At 39.4% G+C, this 26,578-nt stretch overlaps 1 protein-coding gene across 2 annotated transcripts; it reads left to right on the top strand.

Annotated features, from left to right (window-relative positions):
• The first annotated feature begins 803 nt into the window (after positions 1-803).
• On the top strand, positions 804-26,578 carry LOC124136337 (glutathione S-transferase 3-like). Of its 2 annotated transcripts, none has more exons than XM_046502242.2 (5): positions 804-1,120; positions 22,551-22,607; positions 23,616-23,731; positions 24,589-24,693; positions 25,959-26,578. In XM_046502242.2, the coding sequence occupies exons 1-5, from the start codon at positions 988-990 to the stop codon at positions 26,115-26,117; spliced, it is 570 nt and encodes a 189-aa protein (XP_046358198.2). In that variant the 5' UTR covers positions 804-987; the 3' UTR covers positions 26,118-26,578. The 2 variants fall into 2 exon arrangements, with proteins under 2 accessions (XP_046358198.2, XP_046358197.2); XM_046502241.2 differs by having other exon boundaries at positions 806-1,120; positions 22,551-22,643.

Below are 26,578 nucleotides of genomic sequence, written 5' to 3' on the forward strand. Positions count from 1 at the left end.
TATTGGCCTATAGGGCATGACAGGTATTGATACTGTTACCACACCTCACTTTCCCATGGTTTCTGTTATAACTGTGATCTTCACACAACCGCTGGTCTTGATGCAATGTGAGATGAGAGGCACGCACTAGAAGGTTCTATACCAGGCTGGATTAGTCTAGCTCTTCCAGAAGATTCCAGATTACACTTCACTCCAAAAGCATCTAAATATAGTCTCTTCGACGCGACTGCTTAAATTAGATAGCAATTCATTCCTCACAACTAACCATTGTCAAAACACAATGCTATGAACTTCTACTGAATCTCAACAGAAATAATGTAATACAATTGCAACCTTGTTCAAAAATATATTGTACTGCCATATAACACTAGTACGAACCGACGTATATGGAGATCAGGTTGTTAAGTCCGCACAAATGCCATTCTTATCAATCACTGGTTTGTCGACAGCTTTCATGCCCCAGGGATATTTGACAGCAGCATTTCAACATTCATTCTCTGACACATGGGGAACACATTTATATTTCTATAACTGTTATTACTAATGTGATACTACTGTTTCTATCACTACCAGCGCTGCTCTTAAGACAACTATGAGTACTGGTCCCAACACAGCCCAATCAGTCAACACCAATGTGGTTTAACATTAAGTGGCCAGCTTCTATGATCTGTCTGTTTGGGCTTTCCTGCCCCATTAAGCTGGATGAACGAGTGAGATGAGTATTCAAGTGATATCACGGCGTGTCAGCAAGATGTGGAAGAAAACCCGAAGTGATGGTCTTAGGTTTTTGGTGCGCCCAAGGGACGCAACTCTGCGCGCTGAAGCTGAAACGCAGGGATACAACCCAACTTGCTTACTCGCACAACTATCTCATTGATCAGAGACAAGGACAATGAATCACACACGCGGGCTCAGATAAGCCTTATCGTATACCGTCGTGAGTTACACTGGGAGTGGGAGTACGCCACTGCCTTGAGACCGAGCAACATGCCTTCCTACAAGCTGATCTACACGAACAGCAAGGGGCGGGCTGAAGTGTGTCGCCTACTGTTTGCCCTGGCCGGACAAGAGTATGAAGACGTCAGATGGACCAGTGAGAACTTTCTGACCGAAAAACAGAGTGAGTGTTGGTTGTGTGTGAACATCAGGGGGTCAGGAGGTGAACAGCGTCTGATGGTTATGTTAGCATCACGCTGGTCAGGAGGTGAACAGTGTCTGATGGCTGTGTGTGACAATCACACTGGTCAGGAGGTAGATCAGCGTCTACATCTGTAGCGACCAGAACTGGGATAAACACCGTAGAGAATTATATCTCTGGCATGCAACTATGTGTTTAATTGACAAACATTTAATTAAGAGCAAAATAACCTGCACTTCTTGTGTTTTGTATTTTTACTCCGTTCTGCAAAGTGCGCCAATGGCAATGCTACCGACTCGATGTCCGACATTTGCAGCTAAATATAGCAGCGTATAAAAGTGGTAATGCGGAACTAAAGCGGAATACAATTTCTTCTTTTTATGCATATCGCTCATGACAAAATGCAATTCCTATAAAAATGGTCGTGTTGCTTATTATCTGTAATTACTGCACATTGCCATGTTTAATTTCTAACCATGATATCACTCCCAAATGTATTATTTAATTGTCTATCATATCATAACCTTTGTGAGGTGGTGACATGTTTAATAACAGAGTAAATTTTCTGTTAAATAGCTATCTTGGCCACTTCTGAACAGTGTTTCCTATAAAATAGCAAAAGCCAAATGAAAATAAAATTATTCTCTAATTTATGTATTTTAAAGTTGTTATGCCACTCATTGGTGGGGATACAAGTGTAATAATTCAAGTTCCTAGTATGTTTGTGTTATGCAATTTTGCAAGAGTTATGAGAGTTGGACATATTTCTTCTCATACACAGTAAAACAGCAGGTAAATGTCTAGGAATAAATACTCATGACATTGTACAATAGGCCATGATGTTCACAAAATATATGTGGGAGGGTATGTACATCAATATAATAATATTAATTATTTTGAATATAACTAAGTGTCATTAAACATCAAACAATGAATACTCAACATGTCAGAGTTGAAAGGGGTACATTTAAATTTGTACTGTTCAAGGGATTTCTAAGCCCCAACACCTCACAGCCCTCTGGCAACTGATGTGTGTATTTTTGTTTGTATTCTCAAGTCCCAAAGTCATTTTTTGTAAATATTACCATCATTATCATGTTAGATTTTAGTGGTAACAATTATTCAAAATCACTCCATTTGATTATTGTGTACATGATGATAAAAGCAACTATTTTCTTATATTAATGGAGGAGGTACATGTAACTGCTTCCAGGCATAGCAGATGCAGGATGTGAGAAAGTTTGTGCTTCATCTTAGAAGCCTAAATTAAAAAATAAAAGAAACTAATTTTTACATATATAGAAATATTAGAGTAGATATTGTTGAAAAAGATTTCTCTTGTTAAAAAAAGATTTCTTTAATGTTCCTTTGATTCACCCACCACCCTATTCTTTTTCTCATTGTTTTAAAGGAAAAAATACATATGTAATACCCGGTATGACAAAATCTCCTTCCTGGTCAGTATTAAAATAACTGGGAAACTCATTGAACCATTCCTGGTAGCTTATTGACATAAAAACGTTGAAGCTTTCATAACCGTTTTGCCAGCAAAATGTCATCATATTTCTGGGGAGACCATATGGAATCTAAATGATATTATTTAATATGATTGAAATATTTAGAAAGGTTTCAAAATTACCAACTTAAGACAGATAACATATATTTAATAAACCCATTACTAATAGAGAACTTAACTTGTTATCTCATGCTCTGTCATCATTGACATTAAAATTTGCAAGACAAAGCAACAGTAAGAGTTATCCTCCCTTTACAACTTGATCAAAATGGTCGTCTGGTCCTTGCTGTTGAAGGCCAAGTGGCTGAAGTTTCTAAGATAATATTTCTTTGAAAGACGAGAATGTGTAGGTAAGTCATTATACCTTTACTTTTTACCTTTTTTCTGTGGTTTCTATCAAGGCAGGTACAGACCTAGCACAATGTCATGCATTGTGCAGTCAGTCCCTCCATGATGATCAGTTAGCCTATTACAGCTGTGAAGGGGACGAAGCTTTTTTTTAAAACTATGTAGTTTCATATGCACAGCTTATTGTCAAAGTACATGTTTCTCAAAGGTTGTAAATGTGAATGACAATGTTCAGAAAACAAAACTCTCAAGATTCCTTTCATTCTTGAAAGTATAACATTTATGCCACTTCTGGTTGAGGAGATGTGAGTAATAATATAGTCAACAATCTCTTAACATTAGCAATATTGACCCATAGCATTCAGATTACCTTAATTGTAGAGTTTAAAGGTGTTATCCCATTTCTGGTCAAGGCAAGATAAGTAAGGATATAGTCAAAAATCTCTTAAAATTAGAAATATTGACCCAAAGCACTCAAATTCTGCTCACAAGTTTGAAATATGATTTACTATCATCAGCCAAAAGAAAATCTTAAGATTCTATTATTTGTCGAGTTTGTAGGTTTTATCCCATTTCGGGTCAAGGTTATATGAATGATAATATAAATTTTAGTAAAAAAATCTCTTAAAATTAGAAATCTTGACTCATAGCCTTCAGGCTTTGCTCACAGGTTTGAAATGTGATTTACTATCATCAGCAAAGAAGAAATCTTAAGATTCCATTAAGTGTAGATTTTATAGGTGTTATCCCATTTCTGGTCAAGGTGATATGAGTATTAATATAGTAGAAAATCTCTTAAAATTAGAAATATTGTCCTATTACATTTAGATTCAGTCCACAAGTGTGAAATATTATTTACTATCATCAACCGAGAAGAAATCTTTAGATTCCATTAATTGTAGTTTTTAAAGGCATTATCCCACTTCTGGTCAAGGTGATATGAGTCATAATATAGTCAAAAATCTCTTAAAATTAGAAACACTGACCCATTACATTAAGATTCTGTCCACAAGTGCGAAATATTATTTACTATCATCAACCGAGAAGAAATCTTAAGATTCCATTAATTGTAGATTTTAAAGGCATTATCCCACTTCTGGTCAAGGTGATATGAGTCAAAATATAGTCAAAAATCTCTTAAAATTAGAAACACTGACCCATTACATTAAGATTCTGTCCACAAGTGCGAAGTATTATTTACTATCATCAACCGAGAAGAAATCTTAAGATTCCATTAATTGTAGATTTTAAAGGCATTATCCCACTTCTGGTCAAGGTGATATGAGTCATTATATAGTCAAAAATCTTTTAAAATTAGAAATCTTGACTCAAAGTGTTGAGGCTTTGCTCACAGGTTTGAAATGTTATTTACTGTCATCAGCCAAGAACAAATCATAAGATTTCATTAATTGTAGATTTTAAAGGTGTTATCCCATTTCTGGTCAAGGTTATATGAATAATAATATAGTAAAAAAATCTCTTAAAATTAGAAATCTTGACTCAAAGTGTTGAGGCTTTGCTCACAGGTTTGAAATGCTATTTACTATCTTCAGCCAAGAAGAAATCATAAGATTTCATTAATTGTAGATTTTAAAGGCATTATCCCATTTCTGGTCAAGGTGATATGAGTATTAATATAGTCAAAAATCTCTTAAAATTAGTATTATTGACCCATTACATTAAGATTCTGCTCACAAGTGTGAAATATTATTTACTATCACCAACCAAGAAGAAATCTTAAGATTCCATTAATTGTAGATCTTAAAGGCATTATCCCATTTCTGGTCAAGGTGATATGAGTATTAATATAGTAGAAAATCTCTTAAAATTAGAAATATTGTCCTATTACATTAAGATTCAGTCCACAAGTGTGAAATATTATTTACTATCATCAACCAAGAAGAAATCTTTAGATTCCATTAATTGTAGATTTTAAAGGCATTATCCCACTTCTGGTCAAGGTGATATGAGTCATAATATAGTCAGAAATCTCTTAAAATTAGAAATACTGACCCATTACATTTAGACCTTTGTTCATAGGTTTGAAATGTTATTTACTATCATCAACCGACAAGAAATTAGAAATCTTGACTCAAAGTATTCAGGCTTTGCACACAGGCTAGAAATGTTATTTACTATCATCAGCCAAGAAGAAATCTTAAGATTCCATTATTTGTCGAGTTTATAGACTTTATCCCATTTCTGGCTGAGGGGAGATGAGTAATGCTATTGTAAAAATCTCTTAAACTTAGAAATATTAACCCATAGCATTCAGAATCTGCTCACAAGCTAGAAATGTGATTTACTATCCACAGCCAAAAGAAAATCTTCAGATTCCGTTAACTGTAGATTTTATAGGTGTTATCCCATTTCTGGTCGAGGGGATATGAGTAATAAAATAGCAAAAAATCTCTTAAAATTAGAAATATTGACCCATAACACTCAGGTTCTGCTCACAAGTTTGAAATGTAATTTACTATCATCAGCCAAGAAGAAATCTTAACATTCCATTAAGTGTAGATTGTATGATGATATTGTGTATAAAATGTCATAGGTTGATTATGACCTGTGAACATCTGTATAGATTGATGTATTACCACCTTCCATGGATATGTGTATTTGTCTATTTCTAGACTTGCTAAAGCCAAACTGGGGAAAGTGGAAACTGATAGTTTATACTGAAGGGTTCATTGGTCTGTTGAGGGCTCAAACAAACTGAATACAGGTGAGCTACTGCTAGCACTGACCTGACACACTAGCCATAAACATGTCACAAGATTGATTCCCTAATTACTACTGACTAGTTGTCTGTTCAGATCTCTTACTGCTCAAGAGATTGTTGATACTTGAATTCCTAGGAGGAACTATCTCTATGAAGGGTGTGAGAACCTCAGTGTAAATTTAAGCAAGGTCATAAGCTCATATTGTTAATGTTGTAGCAGGAAAAAATAATTTTACTTTACTGGAATTATTTGAATTGTTTCAAACCATCCATTCTGTCATTAGCCTTAGATATGTACGAACCCATGTAATCCTGTGACACATTAAAAGCTGCTTCTTCAGCTCTCATTGTCCCCCGCCGCGCGAAAGCGCGAAGCGGGGGATATAGTATTCACGACCGTCCGTACGTACGTCTGTACGTCCGTACGTCCCACCTGTTTGTTGCCGCGATATCTCAAGAACTAAACACTGGATTGTCTTCATATTTGGAACTATGGTGTATATACAAATTCCGCAGACACCAGTCGGTTTTGGTGACCTTGACCCCATTTTCAAGGTCACAGCAGGCAAATCTGCTTTTGGAGTTGGAAAACGGTGTTGCAGCTATATCTCAAGAACTAATCGCTGGATTGTCTTCATATTTGGAACTATGGTGTATTTACAGACTCCGCAGACACCAGTCGGTTTTGGTGACCTTGACCCCATTTTCAAGGTCACAGCAGGCAAATCTGCTTTTGGAGTTGGAAAACGGTGTTGCCGCGATATCTCAAGAACTAATTGCTGGATTGTCTTCATATTTGGAACTATGGTGTATATACAGACTCCGCAGACACCAGTCGGTTTTGGTGACCTTGATCCCATTTTCAAGGTCACAGCAGGCAAATCTGCTTTTGGAGTTTGAAAACGGTGTTGCCGCGATATCTCAAGAACTAAACACTGGATTGTTTTCATATTTGGAACTATGGTGTACATACAGACTCCGCAGACACCAGTCGGTTTTGGTGACCTTGATCCCATTTTCAAGGTCACAGCAGGCAAATCTGCTTTTGGAGTTGGAAAACGGTGTTGCCTCAATATCTCAAGAACTAATCGCTGGATTGTCTTCATATTTGGTACTATGGTGTATATACAGGCGGGGGACATTTCGTCACTTTGTGACAAAAACTTCTCTGTTTGATAAGATATTGATATGTTGTCATATTATGTTCACGTCGCTGTCAGGGCTGCACCAAATAAATTGTGTGAGAATTCACCAATAAAAGGTAGCAATGCTCTCTTGGAGCGAGTTTGAGAACCAACAATTTGACCTTGAAGAATAATGTTTCTGATCAAAGTAACCCCTCCTAACATGTCTTTGAAAGTGTCGTCATGTACGCAATAAGTAAAATTCAATATAGCCCTCATATTTTCATCACAGGACATATGATTCGCCTGAAGACTAATTCTTACTAATACTTTGTGCACCATGTCTGAACTCCTGAAGCAAAGACAAAAAGAAACTATTCTGCCTGACATAGATTATCAATATGTACATTTTACCTCAACATTCAAGTAGATCTCTACATTAACCATGGTAATAAGCAGTACTTCTTTGTTCTCGTTTCATTTGCCAGGTACTATACTCAACAACAAAAGTTCCTGTGACACCAATATTTTAGTGTATTTTTCAAACAAGTAAAGTTTGGTTTTCAATATTGTAGTACATGTATGGAATCTAGTCACAAAAGCGCAACTGCTACAGAAAAGCATGCATTCGATGCAAAAGTTGACTTTTATGCAAGCCCCATGCATTTCACTACCCAAGAATGGGTATAAAAACATGTGCATTAACTGGATTCCATGTGCATTGTTTAGCATCGTGCTGACAACAACTACTCAGAAAAACAACAAAATTACGCAATTATTCCACATTACGAAATGCCACGCTTGTCCGAAAATGAGGCCCTGTGAGCAATTTGGTGTTTATGGCAACATTGGCAACAGGCGAATGCAGTCAGAGACCATCCTCGGAGTGGCAGGCCATGCGTAACCAATAATCGACAAGACAACTTGATTTGAACAATACACCTACGAAATCGATTCCAGCCAGCAACAGTGACTGCAAGAAGCATCCCTGGCCTTTGACGAATATCTTCACAAACCATACCTCACCACCTCAGATGTGCAGGGATTGTCGCCAGAAGACCCGCCAGACGTCCAATTTTGACAGGAAACCACCGTCAAGCATGTCTACACTGGTGTAGACAGCATCTACGCTGGACGGCCATGCAGTGGGGACAAGTTCTATTCACTGACGAGTCTCGTTTTCACCTCAGCCAAAGCGATGGACGGATTCGTGTGTACCTACGTCAAGGTGAATGTTACTTCAATCGTTGTGTTATGGAAGAAGATCGGTTCGGGGGCGGCAGCATTATGATATGGGGTGGGATTACAGCAAGACAGAGGACCTGTTTGATAGTGGTAGAGGGAAATCTCAATGGACAGCGCTACCGCGACGAGATCATCGGCCCTGTTGTTCTACCGTTTTGTCGTCGTCATGGCCCAGGCATTACCTTTCAACATGACAATGCCCGGTCTCATATTGTTCGACTTGTTCAGGATTCTCTTCAACAAACCAACGTAATTGTCATCCCCTGGCCGGCTCACTCCCCTGATCTCTCACTAATCGAGCACATATGGGATGAGATGGATCGGCGCCTTCGACGTCAACCACGTGTTCCACAGACACAGCAGGAACTTCAAACATGCTCCAGCAGATATGGACAGATATCCCACAGGACTTTGTGCGACGCCTGGTCTATTCCATGAGACGAAGACGTGTTGCTTGCATTGCAGCCAGAGGTGGACACACACACTATTGATTTGTAAATTAACATTTTGGCATGTTCATGTTTTTTTATGAAATCACGCATTTTCTGAAGTCAATCAATCAATCTTTATTGTATGAAAGGCCATTGGCCCATATACACATACAGATAAACAATATCATTTACAGCTGTACAGGGCATTATATAATTATTGGATAACTAATATGATGCTTGACATGTAATAGAGGTATTGTAATAACAGTGGTAATAACCTCAGTGGCAGCAGTAGTAGTATAAAATACAAAAGGAATACCAAAGGAATGGAATGGAAATATGAAGTTTTACGTCGCAAAGGCTTTCAGCCATAGCACAACGCTCAATACAAAAGGATCTATCAGTAATATACTCATCATGTCATGACAATTTGACAATTTAAATGTATATGCATTTCTAGTAGAAACAAACAGACAAAAATGAAATGTAGATACTCCTGATCGAGATGCGAAAGTTTCAAAACAACTAATTATTTCTGGACATATCGGATTTACTAAGTAATTTACTACGCACTCGTAGACTTTGATAGATGTATTGTAATATCTTAGTTAATTTTTGACTAGGGATACCATTAAAAGATAATATTTTGTTCATGGAATGGTGGTTCTTAGTGATATCAGGCATATATTTCAATCTTAGGTTGTCGTAAATTGGACATATAAACAAAAAGTGTAATTCGTTTTCAATATGGTTTTCGCAGAATGGACAAAAACGCATATCCTTAGGAAAAGAGGAGAAGCGACCCCTGTTGCACATCAAATCATTTAACCCTAGCCTGAGTTTAATAAACGTGTCTCTAATTTTTCTCTCTGTTATAGTATGCAGGTAAACCTCTGGTGTTAGACAATATTTAAAGGTTTTATAGACGTCGTAGCGTGTACTGTTATCTAGTGACGACCTCTAGTTTTGAGTAAACATATCAATTGCTACCTGCTTAAAAGAGCTAAGAAAATACATTTTGTCTCCAACGCTTTGATTTAGCCAAACATATCCAAAGCCGTGAGAGAAGAGTAAATGCTTAATGTTTGATGCCCAGGTTACGTAACCAACACTATCACGATAGACAAGCATTTCGTAGCATTTTCTTGGGATTCGTTCCCACGACATCTCTGTTATTTTGAGCCAGTATCTGAGTAAACGTAAATATGAACAAATATATAACGGGTATCTACCACATTCGCCATAGACCATATGACTTGGAGCTGATTCAGAAACATTTAGTATGACAAATTAAACCATTTGAACATTTACAGGAGTCTTTTATCTGTTGCAAACAGAAATTGTTTCAGATTTGGTAAAAAACATAACTTTGCATTAAATCTTATTTATTGCACAGGAACTTTTGTTGTTCAGTATATATTATTACTTATATGGCCTCGACCAGAAAAAGGGAGAACACCTGTAAAATCTACAGTAAATGGAATCTTTAGATTTTCTTTCAGCTGATGATAGTAAATAACATTTCAAACTTGTGGACAGAATCTGAATGTAATGGGTCAATATTTCTAATTTTATGAGATTTTATACTGTATTATCATATAATGGGTAGGTTTCTCAGCAGAATAAAGCCAATGGATAAAAACGATATCCGTTGGGGTCATATGCGGATAGAGATGCAAATATCAAAGGTCAAGTTAGGACTACTTTCACTGTTTATAAACAAACATGGCATCGCCCTTGTCATTCGGCCATCAAGTCAGAATTAACCATCGGGAATCTGGAGAAATATCAATTACTATGTATTTAACAAGCCAAGGCTCGCTAAATACAATGTTTATTCCTAATACAGGATATTTACCATCCCAAAACACACTCGCGTGATAACCTCTATTTATCACTCATATCACCTCAACCAAAAGGGGGGGGGGGGGGGGGGGGGGGGGGGGCGATCGGGTAGCCTAGTGGTTAAAACATTGGCTCGTGACGCCGAAGACCTGGGTTGATTCCCAATATGGGTACAATGAGTGAAGCCCATTTCTGGTGTCCCCCAGTGATATTGCTGGAATATTGCTAAAAGCAGCATAAAACTTACTCGCTCAACCATAAATGGAATAACACCTTTAAAATCTACAGTTGGAATCTTAAGATTTGTTCTCCGCTGATGATAATAAATAACATTTCGCACTTGTGAGTAGAATGTGAATGCAATGGGTTAATACTGTTAATTTTACAAGATTTTTGACAATATTAAGACTCATTTTGCCTCAACCATAAATGTAATAATGCCATTAAAATCTACAATTAATAGAATCTTAAGATTTCTTCACGACTACTGATAGTAAATTCTTGTGAGCAGAATCTTTATGTTATGGGTCAATATTTCTAATTTTAAGAGATTTTTTACTATATTATGACTCGTATCACCTTGACCAGAAGTGGGATAATGCCTTTAAAATCTACAATTAATGGAATCTAAAGATTTCTTCTTGGTTGCTGATAGTAAATAATATTTCACACTTGTGGACTGAATCTTAATGTAATGGGTCAATATTTCTAATTATCCCCCGCCGCGCGAAAGCGCGAAGCGGGGGATATAGTATTCACGACCGTCCGTACGTCCGTCCGTACGTCCCACCTGTTTGTTGCCGCGATATCTCAAGAACTAAACACTGGATTGTCTTCATATTTGGAACTATGGTGTATATACAAATTCCGCAGACACCAGTCGGTTTTGGTGACCTTGACCCCATTTTCAAGGTCACAGCAGGCAAATCTGCTTTTGGAGTTGGAAAACGGTGTTGCAGCTATATCTCAAGAACTAATCGCTGGATTGTCTTCATATTTGGAACTATGGTGTATTTACAGACTCCGCAGACACCAGTCCGTTTTGGTGACCTTGACCCCATTTTCAAGGTCACAGCAGGCAAATCTGCTTTTGGAGTTGGAAAACGGTGTTGCCGCGATATCTCAAGAACTAATTGCTGGATTGTCTTCATATTTGGAACTATGGTGTATATACAGACTCCGCAGACACCAGTCGGTTTTGGTGACCTTGATCCCATTTTCAAGGTCACAGCAGGCAAATCTGCTTTTGGAGTTGGAAAACGGTGTTGCCGCGATATCTCAAGAACTAAACACTGGATTGTTTTCATATTTGGAACTATGGTGTACATACAGACTCCGCAGACACCAGTCGGTTTTGGTGACCTTGATCCCATTTTCAAGGTCACAGCAGGCAAATCTGCTTTTGGAGTTGGAAAACGGTGTTGCCTCAATATCTCAAGAACTAATCGCTGGATTGTCTTCATATTTGGTACTATGGTGTATATACAGGCGGGGGACATTTCGTCACTTTGTGACAAAAACTTCTCTGTTTGATAAGATATTGATATGTTGTCATATTATGTTCACGTCGCTGTCAGGGCTGCACCAAATAAATTGTGTGAGAATTCACCAATAAAAGGTAGCAATGCTCTCTTGGAGCGAGTTTGAGAACCAACAATTTGACCTTGAAGAATAATGTTTCTGATCAAAGTAACCCCTCCTAACATGTCTTTGAAAGTGTCGTCATGTACGCAATAAGTAAAATTCAATATAGCCCTCATATTTTCATCACAGGACATATGATTCGCCTGAAGACTAATTCTTACTAATACTTTGTGCACCATGTCTGAACTCCTGAAGCAAAGACAAAAAGAAACTATTCTGCCTGACATAGATTATCAATATGTACATTTTACCTCAACATTCAAGTAGATCTCTACATTAACCATGGTAATAAGCAGTACTTCTTTGTTCTCGTTTCATTTGCCAGGTACTATACTCAACAACAAAAGTTCCTGTGACACCAATATTTTAGTGTATTTTTCAAACAAGTAAAGTTTGGTTTTCAATATTGTAGTACATGTATGGAATCTAGTCACAAAAGCGCAACTGCTACAGAAAAGCATGCATTCGATGCAAAAGTTGACTTTTATGCAAGCCCCATGCATTTCACTACCCAAGAATGGGTATAAAAACATGTGCATTAACTGGATTCCATGTGCATTGTTTAGCATCGTGCTGACAACAACTACTCAGAAAAACAACAAAATTACGCAATTATTCCACATTACGAAATGCCACGCTTGTCCGAAAATGAGGCCCTGTGAGCAATTTGGTGTTTATGGCAACATTGGCAACAGGCGAATGCAGTCAGAGACCATCCTCGGAGTGGCAGGCCATGCGTAACCAATAATCGACAAGACAACTTGATTTGAACAATACACCTACGAAATCGATTCCAGCCAGCAACAGTGACTGCAAGAAGCATCCCTGGCCTTTGACGAATATCTTCACAAACCATACCTCACCACCTCAGATGTGCAGGGATTGTCGCCAGAAGACCCGCCAGACGTCCAATTTTGACAGGAAACCACCGTCAAGCATGTCTACACTGGTGTAGACAGCATCTACGCTGGACGGCCATGCAGTGGGGACAAGTTCTATTCACTGACGAGTCTCGTTTTCACCTCAGCCAAAGCGATGGACGGATTCGTGTGTACCTACGTCAAGGTGAATGTTACTTCAATCGTTGTGTTATGGAAGAAGATCGGTTCGGGGGCGGCAGCATTATGATATGGGGTGGGATTACAGCAAGACAGAGGACCTGTTTGATAGTGGTAGAGGGAAATCTCAATGGACAGCGCTACCGCGACGAGATCATCGGCCCTGTTGTTCTACCGTTTTGTCGTCGTCATGGCCCAGGCATTACCTTTCAACATGACAATGCCCGGTCTCATATTGTTCGACTTGTTCAGGATTCTCTTCAACAAACCAACGTAATTGTCATCCCCTGGCCGGCTCACTCCCCTGATCTCTCACTAATCGAGCACATATGGGATGAGATGGATCGGCGCCTTCGACGTCAACCACGTGTTCCACAGACACAGCAGGAACTTCAAACATGCTCCAGCAGATATGGACAGATATCCCACAGGACTTTGTGCGACGCCTGGTCTATTCCATGAGACGAAGACGTGTTGCTTGCATTGCAGCCAGAGGTGGACACACACACTATTGATTTGTAAATTAACATTTTGGCATGTTCATGTTTTTTTATGAAATCACGCATTTTCTGAAGTCAATCAATCAATCTTTATTGTATGAAAGGCCATTGGCCCATATACACATACAGATAAACAATATCATTTACAGCTGTACAGGGCATTATATAATTATTGGATAACTAATATGATGCTTGACATGTAATAGAGGTATTGTAATAACAGTGGTAATAACCTCAGTGGCAGCAGTAGTAGTATAAAATACAAAAGGAATACCAAAGGAATGGAATGGAAATATGAAGTTTTACGTCGCAAAGGCTTTCAGCCATAGCACAACGCTCAATACAAAAGGATCTATCAGTAATATACTCATCATGTCATGACAATTTGACAATTTAAATGTATATGCATTTCTAGTAGAAACAAACAGACAAAAATGAAATGTAGATACTCCTGATCGAGATGCGAAAGTTTCAAAACAACTAATTATTTCTGGACATATCGGATTTACTAAGTAATTTACTACGCACTCGTAGACTTTGATAGATGTATTGTAATATCTTAGTTAATTTTTGACTAGGGATACCATTAAAAGATAATATTTTGTTCATGGAATGGTGGTTCTTAGTGATATCAGGCATATATTTCAATCTTAGGTTGTCGTAAATTGGACATATAAACAAAAAGTGTAATTCGTTTTCAATATGGTTTTCGCAGAATGGACAAAAACGCATATCCTTAGGAAAAGAGGAGAAGCGACCCCTGTTGCACATCAAATCATTTAACCCTAGCCTGAGTTTAATAAACGTGTCTCTAATTTTTCTCTCTGTTATAGTATGCAGGTAAACCTCTGGTGTTAGACAATATTTAAAGGTTTTATAGACGTCGTAGCGTGTACTGTTATCTAGTGACGACCTCTAGTTTTGAGTAAACATATCAATTGCTACCTGCTTAAAAGAGCTAAGAAAATACATTTTGTCTCCAACGCTTTGATTTAGCCAAACATATCCAAAGCCGTGAGAGAAGAGTAAATGCTTAATGTTTGATGCCCAGGTTACGTAACCAACACTATCACGATAGACAAGCATTTCGTAGCATTTTCTTGGGATTCGTTCCCACGACATCTCTGTTATTTTGAGCCAGTATCTGAGTAAACGTAAATATGAACAAATATATAACGGGTATCTACCACATTCGCCATAGACCATATGACTTGGAGCTGATTCAGAAACATTTAGTATGACAAATTAAACCATTTGAACATTTACAGGAGTCTTTTATCTGTTGCAAACAGAAATTGTTTCAGATTTGGTAAAAAACATAACTTTGCATTAAATCTTATTTATTGCACAGGAACTTTTGTTGTTCAGTATATATTATTACTTATATGGCCTCGACCAGAAAAAGGGAGAACACCTGTAAAATCTACAGTAAATGGAATCTTTAGATTTTCTTTCAGCTGATGATAGTAAATAACATTTCAAACTTGTGGACAGAATCTGAATGTAATGGGTCAATATTTCTAATTTTATGAGATTTTATACTGTATTATCATATAATGGGTAGGTTTCTCAGCAGAATAAAGCCAATGGATAAAAACGATATCCGTTGGGGTCATATGCGGATAGAGATGCAAATATCAAAGGTCAAGTTAGGACTGCTTTCACTGTTTATAAACAAACATGGCATCGCCCTTGTCATTCGGCCATCAAGTCAGAATTAACCATCGGGAATCTGGAGAAATATCAATTACTATGTATTTAACAAGCCAAGGCTCGCTAAATACAATGTTTATTCCTAATACAGGATATTTACCATCCCAAAACACACTCGCGTGATAACCTCTATTTATCACTCATATCACCTCAACCAAAAGGGGGGGGGGGGGGGGGGGGGGGGGGGCGATCGGGTAGCCTAGTGGTTAAAACATTGGCTCGTGACGCCGAAGACCTGGGTTGATTCCCAATATGGGTACAATGAGTGAAGCCCATTTCTGGTGTCCCCCAGTGATATTGCTGGAATATTGCTAAAAGCAGCATAAAACTTACTCGCTCAACCATAAATGGAATAACACCTTTAAAATCTACAGTTGGAATCTTAAGATTTGTTCTCCGCTGATGATAATAAATAACATTTCGCACTTGTGAGTAGAATGTGAATGCAATGGGTTAATACTGTTAATTTTACAAGATTTTTGACAATATTAAGACTCATTTTGCCTCAACCATAAATGTAATAATGCCATTAAAATCTACAATTAATAGAATCTTAAGATTTCTTCACGACTACTGATAGTAAATTCTTGTGAGCAGAATCTTTATGTTATGGGTCAATATTTCTAATTTTAAGAGATTTTTTACTATATTATGACTCGTATCACCTTGACCAGAAGTGGGATAATGCCTTTAAAATCTACAATTAATGGAATCTAAAGATTTCTTCTTGGTTGCTGATAGTAAATAATATTTCACACTTGTGGACTGAATCTTAATGTAATGGGTCAATATTTCTAATTATCCCCCGCCGCGCGAAAGCGCGAAGCGGGGGATATAGTATTCACGACCGTCCGTACGTCCGTCCGTACGTCCCACCTGTTTGTTGCCGCGATATCTCAAGAACTAAACACTGGATTGTCTTCATATTTGGAACTATGGTGTATATACAAATTCCGCAGACACCAGTCGGTTTTGGTGACCTTGATCCCATTTTCAAGGTCACAGCAGACAAATCTGCTTTTAGAGTTGGAAAACGGTGTTGCCGCGATATCTCAAGAACTAAACTCTGGATTGTCTTCATATTTGGAACTTTGGTGTATATACAGACTCCGCAGACACCAGTCGGTTTTGGTGACCTTGATCCCATTTTCAAGGTCACAGCAGGCAAATCTGCTTTTGGAGTTGGAAAACGGTGTTGCCGCGATATCTCAAGAACTAAACACTGGATTGTCTTCATATTTGGAACTATGGTGTATATACAGACACCGCAGACACCAGTCGGATTTGGTGACCTTGACCCCATTTTCAAGGTCACAGCAGGTAAATCTGCTTTTGGAGTTAGAAAACGGTGTTGCCGCGATATCTCAAGAACTAATCGCTAGATTGTCTTCATATTTGGAGCTATAGTGTATATACAGACACCGCATACACCTGTCAGATTTGGTGACCTTGACCCCATTTTCAAGGTCACAGCAGGCAAATCTGTTTTTGGAGTTGGAAAACGGTGTTGCCACAATATGTCAAGAACTAATCGCTGGATTGTCTTCATATTTGGTACTATGGTGTACAGGCGGGGGATATTTCGTCACTCTGTGACAAATACTTGTTTTAAGAGATTTTCTACTATATTAATACTCATATCACCTTGACCAGAAATGGGATAATGCCTTTAAGATCTACAATTAATGGAATCTTAAGATTTCTTGTCGGTTGATGATAGTAAATAATATTTCACACTTATGAGCAGAATCTTAATGTAATGGGTCAATACTGCTATTTATAAGAGACCTTTTACTATATTATCACTCATGTCCCTTTGACCAGAAATGGGATAGCCCTTTCACATGTACAAATAATGGAATACTTGTAGCTGATTTTTATTAATTATCGATTAGATATTTACCCTTTTATTACTGTAATTAAGCCGTGCAGAAGCGGCATAACACCTTTAAAATTTATTAACTGTTGAATATTTATAATTAATTTTAGCTTTTGAAAGTGATTAGGACCACAAACTTAGCAAATATTGAGGGAGGTCATGAGTGGTACTTTTATAGGGAGTATTATACCAGTAAGTGTGTTACACAAGGAGTGTCAGAATTCAGAAATTCTTGTATTTACCCAGTGAGGGTGAAGGTAATACATGGATTCTTACATGAGTTTTGTAAAACAGAATATGTACTGTGTTTATCCACGTTTATCCACGTAATGCCAATCGCCAAGCACGGGTACTATCTTATTCCGTGTATTTTATCTTCCGCTGTCAGGGGTGCGATTGGTTAGCCTATTGGTCAAAGCGTTCGCTCGTCACGTCGAAGGCCCGGGTTCGATTCCCATCATGTGTTCAATGAGTAAACCCTATTTCTGGTGTCCCGTGCTCAGTGCGGCGTTAAACAACCAACCAACCATCGATTGTCGCCTAACATGACAAGCCAAGCGGTGGGTATATTTTAAGCAATGCCCAACATAGACATACACAATGCACTGTCCATGGATCATCGTGATTTTAGGCTAGATATATAAATATATTATTTCGACTTGCTTCAATATATCTTTCCTTTATTTCAAATTGAAGCTGCCTGGTTCCTAAAATACTATGGAGTAACTATATACTCCTTTCTGTTGGGTCTGGTTTACCGGTGCATGCATGCATGCATGATGAGTCATATCCGTCTTACCGCTTATATCTGTTAGTTATACATTTATATTTATATATTTATTATAAATTTGCACACTTCTGAGCTTGCATTACCTGCATCATGTATATGTGATAGGGTTAAGTTAAGGAGGTATTTGAGGTTACCACTAACTTGTATATGTGGGTAGAATGCCATTCTGAAACAATCGTCAATATCCAGCTTGGATACTTCTTAGCATGTTTCAAAGCTTACATTGGTCTGCATCTACAGCATTCTGAAGTATGTAAAATATAATACATCCGATACAAACCCTCTATCGTTATCTATCGTTCTGAGTGATGTATAGTTTATATCCGATATACATACTCCCCCGCGTCTTTCATTTATAATAATGTATATAACATGTCTGATATACAACACCCCGCGTTTCATTCTGAGTAATGTATATTTTATGTCCGATGTACCTGTGTACTTCCCCGTAACTTTGTAAAGAAGAATTATAAAACACTTTCATCTTGTGTAATTTTCGCCTCAATCTTCTGGCAAACCATATACAATTAACCCATCGAACTAATTAAAAGAAGTGGAAAGAGCTTGTCTAAATACAGAGGCAAGTGAAATAATTGTTTTGAAATTATATGAATATTGTTTCTCACATCTACTCATGTGTGAATTACAAGGATTCCCTTCAGCACAGTTACATTAAATAAATTAATGAGGATACATGTTTTGCATTTCTATTCAGATCGTGGGATTGGAGGAGACCGCACGTTAAATTAAACAGAATACGGAAAATTGTTTACAGTTACAAACAAAACAAAATCTAAATGGAATGCATAATGTGTCGGGGCTCTTTTATTTAACGGCCACAATCCGAAATATTTCAGAAACCCCTCGAGTTACCGCTTTTACTTTTGTAATATGGCCGATTCCATTACATTCTATACACTATTGTGACCACAATGTGATGTAGAAACACATCCCTGATTTCAATTATTGATCTAATTATAACATAATTTGTTAAAAGAAATATCGCACAGACACTGTGACATTTGTGCATAAATGTGAATTGCCGCACAGAAAGGTGTGTGAATATTTGTCAAGTACAAAATAACAAAAAAATAATAATAACTAAAGATGTTTCCAATTTATAGTGAAGAATTTAATGTGCGTTATTTATTTGGAATGGGACATGGAAATATACAAAAGATCATATTCAGTACGGTCCCCCCAAAAATATAAACTAAATCATATTCCGCATATATATCGCCATGTGTTTTAGAGCTAACCGAAAGCATTACCGCAGTAAATGGGGTTTTGCGAAATTGTGGACTGTTTATCCCAGTTCTGGTCGTATCCCAGTTCTGGTCGCTACAAGCGTCTGGTGGTTGTGTGTGAGCATCACATTGGTCAGGAGGTAGATCAGCGTCTGGTGGTTGTGTGTGAGCATCACATTGGTCAGGAGGTAGATCAGCGTCTGGTGGTTGTGTGTGAGCATCACATTGGTCAGGAGGTAGATCAGCGTCTGGTGGTTGTGTGTGAGCATCACATTGGTCAGGAGGTAGATCAGCGTCTGGTGGTTGTGTGTGAACATCACATTGGTCAGGAGGTAGATCAGCGTCTGGTGGTTGTGTGTGAGCATCACGCCGGTCAGGAGGTAAATCAGTGTCTGATGGTTGTGTGTGAGCATCACATTGGTCAGGAGGTAAAACAGTGTCTGATGGTTGTGTGTGAGCATCACATTGGTCAGGAGGTAAAACAGTGTCTGATGGTTTTGTGTGTGACAATTACGATGGTCAGAGATATATCAGTGTCTTTTGGTTGTCTGTGAGGATCAAATTGGTCAGGAGGTAGATCAGTGTTTGGTGGTTGTTTGAGCATCACTTTAGTCAGGAGACAAATTGGTGACTAATGGTTGTGTGTGAGCATCATGCTGGTCAGGAGATAAATCAGTGTCTGGTGGTTGTGTTTGAGCATCACTTTAGACAGGAGGTAAACAGTGTCTAATGGTTGTGTGTGAGCATCACGCCGGTCAGGAGGTGAATCAGTGTCTAATGGTTGTGTGTGAGCATCACGCCGGTCAGGAGGTAAATCAGTGTCTAATGGTTGTGTGTGAGCATCACGCTGGTCAGGAGATAAATCAGTGTCTGGTGGTTGTGTTTGAGCATCACTTTAGTCGGGAGATAAATCAGTGTCTGGTGGTTGTGTGCGAGCATCACGCTGGTCAAGAGGTAAAACAGTGTCTAATGGTTGTGTGTGAGCATCACGCCGGTCAGGAGGTAAAACAGTGTCTGATTGTTGTGTGTGAGCATCACGCCGGTCGGGAGGTAAAACAGTGTCTGATGGTTGTGTGTGAGTATCACTTTAGTCGGGAGATTAATCAGTGTCTAGTGGTTGTGTGTGAGCATCACGCTGGTCAGGAGGTAAATCAGTGTCTGGTGGTTGAGTGTGAGCATCACGCCGGTCAGGAGGTAAATCAGTGTCTGGTGGTTGTGTGTGAGCATCACTTTAGTCGGGAGATTAATCAGTGCCTGGTGGTTGTGTGTGAGCATCACGCCGGTCAGGAGGTAAATCAGTGTCTGGTGGTTGTGTGTGAGCATCACTTCTGTCGGGAGATTAATCAGTGTCTGGTGGTTGTGTGTGAGCATCACGCTGGTCAGGAGGTAAATCAGTGTCTCGTGGTTGTGTGTGAGCATCACGCCGGTCAGGAGGTAAATCAGTGTCTGATGGATGTGTGTGAGCATTACGCCGGTCAGGAGGTAAAACAGTGTCTGATGGTTGTGTGTGAGCATCACTTTAGTCGGGAGATTAATCAGTGTCTAGTGGTTGTGTGTGAGCATCACGCTGGTCAGGAGGTAAATCAGTGTCTGGTGGTTGTGTGTGAGCATCATGCCGGTCAGGAGGTAAATCAGTGTCTGATGGTTGTGTGTGAGCATCACTTTAGTCGGGAGATTAATCAGTGCCTGGTGGTTGTGTGTGAGCATCACGCCGGTCAGGAGGTAAATCAGTGTCTCGTGGTTGTGTGTGAGCATCACTTTAGTCGGGAGATTAATCAGTGTCTGATGGTTGTGTGTGAGCATCACGCTGGTCAGGAGGTAAATCAGTGTCTCGTGGTTGTGTGTGAGCATCACGCCGGTCAGGAGGTAAATCAGTGTCTGATGGTTGTGTGTGAGCATTACGCCGGTCAGGAGGTAAAACAGTGTCTAATGGTTGTGTGTGAGCATTACGCCGGTCAGGAGGTAAATCAGTGTCTGATGGTTGTGTGTGAGCATCACGCTGGTCAGGAGGTAAATCAGTGTCTAATGGTTGTGTGTGAACAACAGGAGGGTCGTGTGAAACGGTGACTGAGGGCAGGGAGAGCAACAGTGTCTGAGGTGAGTGTGTGAATATCGGGGAGAGAAACACTGAGTGTGTGTTTGTGTGTCGGTCTTCGTCATAGTCGCCCAAAGAGTAACAATTAGGTTACTTAACATACCTTTACTTAGCATAGGTGCAACCATTTGGAGTAATATAAATGGCTACACTGAGTGACTGAGTAATACGAGTGTGCGAAATACGCTACAGTCGGAAAGCGCACGTTAAATCTCCTATATTAGTCAGTCAGACTGAGTAAGGTTTTACGCCTCTTTTGGCAATATTCCAGCAATATCACGCAGGGGGACACCAGATATATGGCTCCGAAGGCGAATTGGCCACCCGTGCGGCCGTGCCCCCAGCTACAAGTACAGACGCTTGTATCATACACTACCTCTGCATGTTGTAACAGTGTCGTGCATCTGGTTCACTGATACCACCACCAGATGAAGATATCAGTGAACTTGACCTGCTGCACTCACCCATGGGTGAAACAATACAGTGAAACCTCGTCAGTACGGAAACCTTGCATTCCGGGCGATCATGTTGCGAACGTCATTTGGATTCAAATGAACTTTACTTCACATATGATTCCTTTATACGAAAACTTGTTAATCCGAACGATTTCACTGGTAACGCTAGCGTCCGGATTAACGAGATTTACTGTATATGAATTCCTAGGACCGCAGATTTGAATCATAACATGACAGATTGATATTAACAATAATATGTTATATCTCAACTATCATTTTGTGAATTCAGGGAGCACGGGTGGCCCATTCGTCTAAGGCGCCGAATAAAAACCTAAGTATGATTTTGGGTTCGAATCCTCGTTAGCCCCGATTATGTTTCTAGATTTGCCAGCATCACACCCATGCTCGTAGGTTTCACCAAATGGTTTCACCTAGACCTGCATGACTTTGGGCTTTCCTTCCACATTAAGCTGACACTGCGTAATGTAACTGGAATACTGTTAAAATCGGCGTTAAGCCCAGCTGACTCACTTATTGTAAGTTCAAATTATGACTACATGCATTACATGTACGTTACTCGATATTCGTCATTCGAGATAATTCATTTGATAAAGTCACAATACAAGAAGGTACACTAACTTGAAGAATGTAATACTATTCTTTGGAATCCAAATGAAACCAAATGTAGTATCGTGTTACCATTGTCTACTGTCTCTGACATTAACTATGCTCTGATTTAAAACCCAAACTAATGCATAATTAATTAGTCAAATAGTTAATCATGTTTCGATTCTTTTCAGATCTTCTTTTCGGACAGATCCCCGTGCTTGAGGTGGACGGGAAACAGTATGCACAGAGTATGGCCATCGCAGGGTTCCTTGCGAGGGAGTTTGGTAGGGGGAGTAACCACTCAGCTCAGAGAAACTACTTATATTCTGTACCGACTAAGAGAATAGTAAAATAATATTTACAACGTTCATTTACACGGGGCAGGTGATCCGTACTTCCGAGTCTCGGGAAGCGTATTTGTAAAATACATGTTCTTTCTTGATTTTTAAGGAAAAAAATGATAAAAAAACAACAACCTAAAACGCTGTGCTGATGAATAATATGACACCCTGTCGTATTGTTCAGAGTGAGTGAGTGAGTTGGGTTTAACGCCGCTTTTAACAGTATTCCAGTTATATCGCGGCGTGTCAGCTTAATGTGGGAGGAAAGCCCGAAGTGAGGCAGGTCTCAGACGTTTACTTTGGTGAAACCACGAAGTGAAATGTATGGAGCCCATTCGTTATGTCCTTGGTCTTCAGCAACTCATTCTTGTCGTAAAAGGCGAGTAACGGGATCGGGTGGTCAGGCTCACTGACTTGGTTGATGCATATCATCGTATCCCTATTGCGTAGATCGATGCTCATGATCTCAATCACTGTATTGTCTGGTCCAGACTAGCATTCAAGACCTCCGTCATGAAGATGGAAAATTGCCGTGTGCGGCGTGAAATAATAAACAAAGTTTTTATTTCCACCGGATACAACTGGAATAAAAATATTGTTCATTATGTGCTTATATTTCCTTCACAGTACACAATAAGTTTATTCAGTCACATTATGGATTCAGCTTTTGATTCTGGGTCAGAAAAGCTGCCAGTAACTGATGATTGTTGTAAGGGCCGACTAAAATGGGGTTCGACTGTGCTGATTTTGTGTAATCGTCCCCCGACGGCGTTGGGCGTTGGGCGTTGGGCGTTGGGCGTTCGGAATGATATCAACGACTGGTTTGTCTGGTCCAGACTAGATTATTTACAGACCGCCGTCATTTGGCTGTGGCATTCGTAACTGAGGCGTTAAACACTATGTTGTCATTCTAAGGGTTTCACGGGAAGACCAGTGTTGAGCAGATGGAAGTCGACCAAGTAATCGGCATCATCGTCGACATCTTCAATGCCCTCATCAAACAGATCCACGAGCAGGATGAAGGAAAGAAGGTAGGCGTCATCACCCTAACCATTATCAAGACGATAAGAGCGAATCAAGCAGTACTCATATTCGTTGTTATCTTAGTGAGTTGTTGTGTGAATTGCGTTAACGATGCCGCTTAAGTAGTTAAACTGTTTCTACACTTCATCTTATCAAGGTCAAAGTTGCTTCATCAGTACGAACTCTTCCGTATTGTATGTATAACGGAATAAGAATAAAACGATTCACCGTGATTTAATGGTGTGAGGCATCGACTAATAGCAACTCTTCATGGATTATCTGGATATATTTTAGTACTCACGATCCAACCTCGGAAGGTGAAAGTCCACCATGAACAGCCCATGCTTGTACGAGTGAGTGAGTGTGTTGGGTTTAACGCCTTTTGAACAGTATTCCAGTTTTATCACGGCGTGTCAACTTAATGTGGGAGGAAAGCCCGAAGTGATACAGGTCTCAGACGTTAACCACTTGGTGAAACACACGAGCACGGGTGTAGTACTGACAAATCTAGAATCATTGGATTCGAACCCACGATTATAGGTTTCTGGCCTGTCTAAGGGACGCAAATCTGCACAGCGAATTGGCGACTGGGCATGGAAAAGAGACCAAGAATCAAATCTTGGATTCGAACCCTCGATCAAAAGATCCAAGCACAGCTAAGGGTTACAACTCCGCACAGAGACTGCAGACGTAGCACCTTTGAGCACGTGTCCATCGGTGCCATCCTTATGTCAATTTATATATATTTTGAAATACACAATACTCTTAAAACAATACAACATGAAATGCAAACAAAAAGATTTAAATGAGCATTTTATACGTATAGTATGTGGTAACAATGTGGTACGTTTTTCTTTTTTCGCAGGCTGACATAATAAAGCAAAACAATGAGACAACTTTTCCGAAATTCGTCAGCTTCTTTGAGAAGATATTGAAGAACAATAATACGGGATTTTATGTCGGGGACAAGGTAAGTAGGAATAACACACACGTGGCTATAGACTGATATAGACATGCACCACGACAACGGTATGCTGACTGTATGACATCAGAGTGAGTGAGTATGGTTTTACGCCGCTTTTAGCAATATTCCAGCTATATCACGGCGGGAGACACCAGAAATGGGCTTCACACATTGTACCCATGTCGGGAATTGAACCCGGGTCTTCGACGTGACGAGCGAACGCTTAAACCACTGGGCTACCCGGCCGCCCCCGTATGACATCAGAAGGATCATCATAATAATAACAATATGTGGGGTGGCTTCAGAAAACGTTTTCCTGACTGGAATTGAAAAGCTTCACTGTCGATATGAGAAGTGTATAATCAGGGAGATTATGTTGAAAAATATAATGAAAACAATGTTAGGCTTAGAACCTTTTGACCAGCCCTCGTACGTCAAAGTAATGACCAAGGTTGGTCAGTAGAGTGTCTATGTCATGACCAAGGTTGGTCAGTAGAGTGTCTATGTCATGACCAAGGTTGGTCAGTAGAGTGTCTATGTCATGACCAAGGTCGGCAGTAGTATGTCCATGATATGATCAAGGTCGGTCAATAGTATGTCCATGATGTGACCAAGGTCGGCAGTAGTATGTCCATGATATGATCAAGGTCGGTCAATAGTATGTCCATGATGTGACCAAGGTCGGCAGTAGTATGTCCATGATATGATCAAGGTCGGTCAATAGTATGTCCATGATGTGACCAAGGTCGGCAGTAGTATGTCCATGATATGATCAAGGTCGGTCAATAGTATGTCCATGATGTGACCAAGGTCGGTCAGTAGTATGTCCATGATGTGATCAAGGTCGGTCAATAGTATGTCCATGATGTGACCAAGGTCGGTCAATAGTATGTCCATGATGTGACCAAGGTCGGCAGTAGTATGTCCATGATATGATCAAGGTCGGTCAATAGTATGTCCATGATGTGACCAAGGTCGGCAGTAGTATGTCCATGATGTGACCAAGGTCGGCAGTAGTATGTCCATGATATGATCAAGGTCGGTCAATAGTATGTCCATGATGTGACCAAGGTCGGTCAATAGTATGTCCATGATATGATCAAGGTCGGTCAATAGCATATCCATGATGTCGGTCCATGATATTACCGCAATATGATATAGGAACAATTAGCGTATGAATATAAATTTGTCGTCTGTCAATGTTTTACTTTGTATTTTGGTATTTATACTATACACGTGTTTAACAAACTTTTAACTTTATATATTTACAGCTTGGATTTGCAGATGTCGCTGCCTTTGACACCCTTTCCCAAATCGAGGCAGGAATCAATATTGATGATTTCCCCTTGGTGAAAGCCAATAAGGAGAAAGTGGCCTCCAATGAAAGAGTTGCAAAATGGCTGCAAGACCGGCCGGTCACACGATTCTGAGCAAGCCAAAGTGGCGGTCAAATATGCCCAAACTGAACCAAAGGGCAGGGCCCACTCCTAAAAAGCCTATGTTAAAAAATGGGAGTTACGATCATCTTTGCGCAAAGAACGCTTTGTACAAGTGGTCCATGTACTGTTCCTAGAGGCATACTCTTATATAGCTAAATGCTTGAAAATTAGACTGCAACACCTATGGTCCACGAGCTTGAGCCTATATCCAGACTGGGTCTTTGTAATTCATTCTCCCCCAGACTGGGTCTTTGTAATTCATTCTCAAAATTAAGATAATCATCAATTGATAGATTGATATACGTAATGATATATGTGTTTAACGTTATGATATATGTGCTTCCACACACTACAGGTTTGATTGAATTTAAAGACAGTTTTGTCTCGACCCTTGAAGCATATTAATCATGTAGTTCATTTTCGTCAAAATAATAAATATACATCTTGTCTCA

This window comes from Haliotis rufescens, unplaced genomic scaffold (genome assembly GCF_023055435.1).
Source record: "Haliotis rufescens isolate VD_foot unplaced genomic scaffold, xgHalRufe1.0.p SCAF_22, whole genome shotgun sequence".
Classification (NCBI taxonomy): domain Eukaryota; kingdom Metazoa; phylum Mollusca; class Gastropoda; order Lepetellida; family Haliotidae; genus Haliotis; species Haliotis rufescens.

What these genes read in the sequence shown, in the direction of transcription:
- LOC124136337 (XM_046502241.2), top strand. Translation starts at nt 988, where the DNA reads ATGCCTTCCTACAAGCTGATCTACACGAACAGCAAGGGGCGGGCTGAA. An exon ending in GTTCCTTGCGAGGGAGTTTG is followed by an intron (nt 22,644 to 23,615) that starts GTAGGGGGAGTA and finishes TGTCATTCTAAG; the next exon opens with GGTTTCACGGGAAGACCAGT. An exon ending in GATTTTATGTCGGGGACAAG is followed by an intron (nt 24,694 to 25,958) that starts GTAAGTAGGAAT and finishes ATATATTTACAG; the next exon opens with CTTGGATTTGCAGATGTCGC.